This window comes from Lycium ferocissimum, chromosome 7 (genome assembly GCF_029784015.1).
Source record: "Lycium ferocissimum isolate CSIRO_LF1 chromosome 7, AGI_CSIRO_Lferr_CH_V1, whole genome shotgun sequence".
Classification (NCBI taxonomy): domain Eukaryota; kingdom Viridiplantae; phylum Streptophyta; class Magnoliopsida; order Solanales; family Solanaceae; genus Lycium; species Lycium ferocissimum.
In genome coordinates, this window is record NC_081348.1 from 37,203,978 (window position 1) to 37,211,611 (window position 7,634).

A 7,634-nucleotide genomic window follows, 5' to 3' on the forward strand; every position below is an offset into this window, starting at 1 on the left:
CGAAATGATTTGAATTTCAAATTAACATGACTTATAGTACTTTTTATGTAGTATCTAAATATATAAATTTTATTTTTATAAACTTCAAAAATCTATGTCAAAATTTACTGTCAATGTTATAATAAAGTTTGACTCTCGTACTCCGAAAAGATTCACATAAATTGAAATAGATAAAGTATAACTTTCTAATATAAAATTTAAAATTCATAAACTTAAAATCTTAACTCACATAATTATAGAAGAAAAATGATGCAGTAGTATATTTTATGATGAGAAAAGAAAAGCAGGCATATGACCCGGTCCATTTATAGTAAAAGCATCCGAGCCCGTCCAAAATCGATATCCCTCTCAGTGTTCAACAGTACATTTTGCTTTGTTTGTAGATCCAAATAGGAAAGAGACACTGAAGAATTATAGATGTTGAAGGACTCCAATCTCCTCATCATACACATACTACTAGACTATGTATTGAAAACTCTTTGACTAAGGCTATTACTTTCCCTTTTTCCCATTTCTTGGCCTAGCACTTGGGAACTAAGCTACTTTATTCTCACCTCCTTTTTCAGGTACTTCAATATTACTGTTTCAAGGTTTATTTGAAGTGTATTTCTTGTTTATTTTGTTGAAGTGTTTGAGTTTGTACAATTAGTGTTAGCTCACTTTTTTATTTTCTTTTCTTGTTCTTACACATAGTGTGATGTGTAATATGAATATTAGTTTCTTGAGACATAAAGTTTTGATCTTTTTCTGGTAAATCAACTGCTTCTGCAAATGGGTTTGTGTAATTTAATGAATATATCTTTTTGTGTGAGAGTTTTTTTAGGTTTAACTTGTCTTGGTGTAAATTTAATTGGGGTTTAGTTAAGTTTGGGAAGTCAGAATTAGTTGTCTTACTCTGTCATTGCATTTATGGAGTTTGGTGTTTTGTTGTTAGGGTTCCCTTATATTAATCAACCTTTTTTCATATTCTTTTGTTAATTCCTCAGTTTCAATAGTTTGGACTTTGGAGTATTTATTTTAGGGAATAGAAGAAATGCACTTTTATAATCTATGACTATGATGTAGTTTGATCCGTTTTGCATTTGGGTCGAGTTGGTTGTACAAGGATTAGCAAAGAATTTAACTTATATTGACTGTGTAACGATTCTTTTACACTATTAGGGAATTTTAACTTGCGATTGCATATTAGTTACCAATTTTACCATATTACTGATTATGCTTATGAAGGATTTAGCTGTAATTATCTAATAATTGACCTGATTGTGTAAATAGTAATTACACCGTGAAAGTGATCTCTCGGCACTTTGTCTTTTATGAATGCGATTGATCTTTCAATCGAGTCGTTGTAGCGTTTACCTGAATATTGAAAATTATGAACTTTTTGTTCTAATTAAGACCACCTCTTTAGAAGCGGTTGAAGAAAAAAATTGCACCCTTTTTTCATGAAAGTGGAGCACTTCTCGTTTATGAATGGAATTCGATTAAGGGTTTCAACTGTGCTCTCAGTTTTCCTCTTTATTTTTATTTTGGAAAACTTCACAATTATGTTACTGGCATAGTTAAAATTATGAGAAAGTGCATTATTTCCTATTTATCTAATTTAACTGTGTTTCATAAGTGCATTATTTCCTATTTATCTAATTTGACTGTCTTTTCTCGTTAAACTGGGACTAGTGACTTAGTTGGATTTTGCAATGCTGCTGATGCACTAATATTCGTTTTTGGGATAACAGTGGTTTCTGAGTCAGTTTGTGTGCATCGTTGACGTGCACCGAATATTATTTCCTTCCAAATTGATTGAATGAACTATTAGTACTGCCCAGACAACCATCTCAGTAATAATAATAAGGCCTCGCGTGGAGTAATTTCGAACTCAAATTTGCAACCCTCGCCTTCCCTCTGCCCCTAATTTGTTTTTCACTTCCCTGCTTGTTAAGGAGGCTGAGGTAGGATACCACTATTACGTCCCTAAGTAATGCTAGTCCTCTTGCTTAGAAAATTTTAGCCTGCCTATAACTTACCATGTATTATAATACCCAGTTGACAGTTGACTTCAGAAAGAATTAGATTAATGATTGTCAGCCTATATGGTGCCATTTGTGAGGCACATGGAGATAGTAATTCAAAGGTATTTTGACTTCTTAAAAGTAGCAGTCTGGCGCCTATTTTCTATATGCTACTTGAAACTAAATGATATTTAACTCCTTAACAAGTTTTAGGCTCAGTTGTGGTGAGGACGATTATAATGGTGATCGTGTTATGCTATTGCAAGGAGTCCTATTATTCAGTTAGGTGACCTGTCCAACTATGGGAACTTTATGGCCTCAAAACTTTGACCATATCACGTCCACGATATAGAGAGATTCGGATTATTGTCATTTTTATAAACTTTTGCCAAAGTCGAGTTCAGGAGGAATCAGTCAACTGGTTGTTTATCAGCTAAAAATAGGTCTTGATAGGGCCTACAGTTTTTTTCTTTTGTCGAATTCAAACAATTGGCCCGTCTTAACGAAAAATCTATTCATTATGTCCAAATTACTCCTCTCTTCTTTGGGATTCTCCTAAATCCTAATAATTTGAGATACCTCTGTAGCCAAGAGATATATGCATTATCATACATTCCAGATGATGCTTTTCAGAATATTAAATGTGAAAATGGTCATGTGCGTATGGCAGCAGTTTACTTTCTAAGCAAATTTAAAACATTCATTTTCTTAACAATGGTGGTGCTCGAGCCGGCTTGCGCACACCTCAACTATTTCACTGGGTATATGCTATCTCTCACTAGCACAGGTTCCGGGTAACACTAAGTCACCAAGGCTTAGGCATAAGAAATCATCTGGTGTTTTTTTTTTCGTCCACTGGGATTTCAATGCTCAATTAGCAAATCTAAAGCTAAATACACTGGTAGATTCCAGCAGCACTAGTTTCTCCAACCCATGCGCTGGTTTAAACCTGAGAAATGTATTGGATTAGGTTGATGTGTTGTATTATGCTCTGAGTATATTTGGCAGGTTAAGACGACAAATTTATTGAATTTGATTAGTAACTAACTTGCTTTGAAGCTGCTGAGTTGTGCTTGGACTGATTTGTAAGTCTGGTTGCTGACAGATTTAATAACTCTTTGCAGAACAGGTAGTAAAACTCACCATGTACAAGCAATCACCTGGTAGGAACCATAGATCCAAAGGCATCAAGGTCAAGAATGTTTTACAAATCTGTCTGCTGCTTGCTATTTGCTTTTGGTTGATTTACCAGGTCAAGCACTCCCATGATAAAAAGAAAGAATTTGATGAAGATGATACTAAGACTCCAATTGAGACTGGAAGTAGTAATGAACATCTGAAACTAGGAAGGAAAGATCTCCTACCCCGGATTGAGGGATCGGATACTGTTAGTGAGAAGCATAGAGAGGAACCAGAAGATGAAACACTGGAAGAAGAAGAAGGGAATAAGCCCGAGGAAGAAGATCTAGAAGAGAACAATACTAAAGAGAAGAATGATGAACAAAAAGAAGATGGAGAAGACGAGGTCGATGATCATGATCAAGAGAAGTCTGATGTAGAGCCTGATCAAGAAGAGGATGTTGTTGACGAAGACAAGGAAAGAGGAGTAGATAACGAGAAGGAAACTGGTGAGAGAAGAGAAGATAACGAGAAGGAAACTGATGAGAGAGGAGAAGATAACGAGAAGGAAACTGAAGAGAGAGATTCTGAAGTGAATGATAGTCAGGTGGAGGAAGAGAATTCATTGGAGGACCACGACCATGATGAGGATTCGAGCAGTTCACATGAAGCACGTGAAGAACACTATAAAGCAGATGATGCTTCAAGTGCAGTTGTAACTACCGCTGAAAATGACAGTAGTAAGTTAGAGCAAGAAGCGGAACATACTGCTGAAGCCAAGAGTGAAGTTGGTGTTAATAACATCATGCAGATCAATGCCGGCCAAAATACAACAGCGGCTTTGGAGGTGGAAGATGGTAAAACAGTTGTAGACGGCCCTCCTCGAAACACAACAAACAGTGAAGAGAAGGGTGATGATTCGATCTCATCTACTGCTAGAGATATTTCAGTTTCAAATTCCACAAAAACAGAAGGATTGGCTGATAATTCTGAATCGAGAACTCAGGCAGTTAACCAAGAATATAATGTTACAGTAGGTGATACAACATCTGGAGTTTCCAACCTGTCAATTAGTTCTTCACAGCAAAACAACGCTACAGATATGGGGGATGATAATCAAATTGATTCTAACTTAAGAGTTTCTTCTAAAAACGACGAGTTGGACTCAACCCCGGTAGATTCCTCGAATGTGTCTGGTGATACAGAGGCAGAAAAAGTCGTCCAGGGGAATGCAACTATTGAAGCGGTAGATAATGTGGGGTTGCCTTTGAAAGATAACAATGCAACTGAGGTTGAGAAGGCAGATACTACTAGTGAAGAAATTAGAACTACTGATGAAGGCGTGGATGCGTCAATTGCTGAGAATTTGGGAGAAGCTCAAGATGATCCAATTGATACTTCTGATTCTTCCACCCACTTGGAAGAGAAACATATCCGCACAGATGTGGAAACTCTTCCTGAAATACAAACTGAAGGAAACATGGAAGATGCTGCAGCAGAATGATACTGTACAATTAGAGCAGTAGTGTGTTTAGTTTTCGTGATGAGAATTCACACTTCCGTTTACTTTTCAGTTTCGCGAATGTGCAAAAATTCATAAGCTGTAGACCATGTTAACATTGCAGGCAAAATATAGACAAGAGTGAAGGGTACCAACTTGTATAATCGTTTCTCGCCTCTTTAGTACCAGAGTGTCTTCCGTTTCACTTTAATCTGTTTCCTATCCTGGCATTGATTGTGCTTCTGTTACAAAGTTTGTGCAGTGTATTGGAGCATGTATGATATTTTTTGACTTAGTGGCTTGAATTTTTTGAATTGTTTTGCTTGCCAAGGTATTAATTAAGGTAGCATATACTAAAAATCACAGGTAGAATCAAAGTGGATCATGGTTCTTCTGATATTGTTCAAGATTCCTAGGACTTGGTTCCCACAGAAGATGAAAGTATTAGCATTTCAACATCAACATCAACATCAACATGAACTCTCGTGTAACACCAGATTGTTCCAAAATAGAAATGGAAGTCCCAATTTTTTAGTCTCTTTCAAATTTAATCCTTTGTCCCATCACAAGTCCCAATTTTTTAGTCTCTTTCAAATTTAATCCTTTGTCCCATCACAAGTCCCAATTTTTTAGTCTCTTTCAAATTTAATCCTTTGTCCCATCACAAGTTTTGGAGATGATCTCAAATTCAATTATCTAAGATATGGGCTTGTGCCACTCTCTACAGAAGTCGAGCCAAAAATAAATAAATAATGGACCCACTGTGTGTTTATATGTGAAGGAAAATAATAGTAGGTGAATTATATATGTGATCTCAACATTAAAGGTCACTGTTCATTAATGAATTAATTATCCATTTACGCCTCACCCATGGATAAGCCTGGTCCAGTTTCAGTTTTTTGGGATTGGACCTGACATGGGATAGGTACATAAAGCTATAATCTAAAACCTGTGGACTCTAAAAATTCGTCGATGGAAAATGTTTATATTTTCATCGTGGACCTCCTGGCTCTCTTTAACCTTGGGCCAGGACCCAGTCTGCCCATAGTTACACGCAGCTGTTTCGTAATATTTCCATCTATTTTCTCTCTTCAAATCCACTCAAAAAATTTAAAAATAAAAAATAAAAAATGAAGAGGGTGACTTTTACTTGGGGACCAAATAGTGAGTTGTGACCAGCTTTTATTTATTATTTTCAATAGAGATACAATAAACTTGTATGATCTAAAAATCATGTTTTGAGTATTGAAACGGTACAGATGAGCAAAGCAATGAGCAAAGCAAATGGAAGGTTGGTGCATTAAGCCATAGGGACTAACAAGATATTTCTCCGATTTATGTTTTGGGGAATACACGGTTTCTCTTTTATTGCTAATATTAAAATTGCTAGTGGACACTAATCCACTACAATATTTCTTCTTTTCTAGAGTATTTGTTAGCAATTTTTTTTTCCTTCAAAAGCTTCGACTTTTCTATATTTTCCTGTGATTCATCTTTTAATATAAGATTATTCATGGACATTACTTTGCATAAACTAAGAGCATAACCATCTCTATAACACTCGTTCCATAACTATCATGTGATGCCCTCCTTGATAGTTAAGTGTATTCGTTGACTAAGTGGGTGGTAAGTACACCTTCATATTTAATTAGAGGTTTTGGATCGAGCCTTGCTAGATATGGAGAGTCGCCTTTATTAGGGAGTATTTTATTTCACTATGGGACTACCCGGCGCAAATTCGGATTTATCAAGCCCCAATACAAACACTAGACATGGGATAAAAAATCAAAAAACTAAAATTTCTCGCTTCGCCACGGATTAAACCTAACCTGGATATCCATCACATACTTAATTTACCCCTTTGAGCATCAATCTTTTTAACAGTAAATTTGTTACATAGCTTTACCTTATGTTCTGTACCCATGTGAGGAATCAAAAAGAGAAGAAAAAATCAAATCAGACAATCACCCAAAATGGGCTGTACTACACCAATAAACACATGAGAAACCAGATAATTGCCACATATTACAGCCAAGCCAAATCTTATTATCCTACCAAGTAGATACACACGTGTACTGCTGAACGATGCAAATAAAATTGACTATTTTAATTGTCATGCAGCAATATTTTATTTGATTGATTTGCATTACCATTCTAATAAGACATGTATTTCCAGATCCAAAACCACCTGATGCCTATTGTATGCCAGCCTAGAAAACCACATACATTGCATTCTTTCGGAAAAAGCGACAAATATAAACCAACTTTGGATTCCCACTTCCAAAACAAAACTCCATTGCCTTGATATATCATTTTTTTTTTCTTTTAGAATAACAAAATCACTTAACTATCACAATTTTTCACAAATATACTAAACATCTCAAAAGTCTTCTTTTCTCCTAGTTGGCATGCCATGTCATTAATATTTTTAATAATAGACCTATTTAGCTCATCAAATCCATTTAACCAAACTCATATTTTATACCTAATCAAATATGATTCATTTTTTTTTTCAATTTAAAAAAGTCATGTGGCTTATTATGATTGGCTGCATATATTATTTAATTTAAAAATTAAACCCAATCATTTTTTAAAACCAAATTCGCTGATTCGTTTCTTTTTAACCTAAATTTTAATTAGATATAATTTTTGCCTTTACCAAATAGTTACTTTGTTTCTTCTTCTTTCGTTTCCAAGCGTACAATAATTATTAGTATAAGATTTTTTGTTCCAATGTGATAGAAGATGTATATACTTATTTATGTGTTTACCCAAATAGTAGTTACTACTTTGTTTCTTCTTCTTTTTCTAAATCTATAGGCTACCGTAATAATAGTTTAAAAAAAAAAAAATCAATGCAATAGAAGATGCTGCCAAATTTTGTGTGTAATTTCAACAATCTTTTTAACAAATATCTATCAGATTAAACGGGCAAGAGGCTTTTGGAAAAAATATGATATTTAAAAATATTTGAATTTAAATAGAAAGATAAAATTATTTAAATTCAA

The 7,634-nt window shown here is 34.8% G+C and overlaps 1 protein-coding gene across 3 annotated transcripts; it reads left to right on the forward strand.

The window, feature by feature from the left end:
• Nucleotides 1–305: 305 nt before the first annotated feature.
• LOC132064780 (uncharacterized) lies at nucleotides 306–4,837 on the forward strand. 3 transcript variants are annotated; one of them, XM_059457887.1, is made up of 2 exons: nucleotides 306–566; nucleotides 3,112–4,837. In XM_059457887.1, the coding sequence occupies exon 2, from the start codon at nucleotides 3,151–3,153 to the stop codon at nucleotides 4,627–4,629; it is 1,479 nt and encodes a 492-aa protein (XP_059313870.1). In that variant the 5' UTR covers nucleotides 306–566; nucleotides 3,112–3,150; the 3' UTR covers nucleotides 4,630–4,837. The 3 variants fall into 3 exon arrangements, with proteins under 3 accessions (XP_059313870.1, XP_059313869.1, XP_059313868.1); XM_059457886.1 differs by having other exon boundaries at nucleotides 3,136–4,837; XM_059457885.1 differs by having other exon boundaries at nucleotides 307–566; nucleotides 3,131–4,837.
• Nucleotides 4,838–7,634: the final 2,797 nt, after the last annotated feature.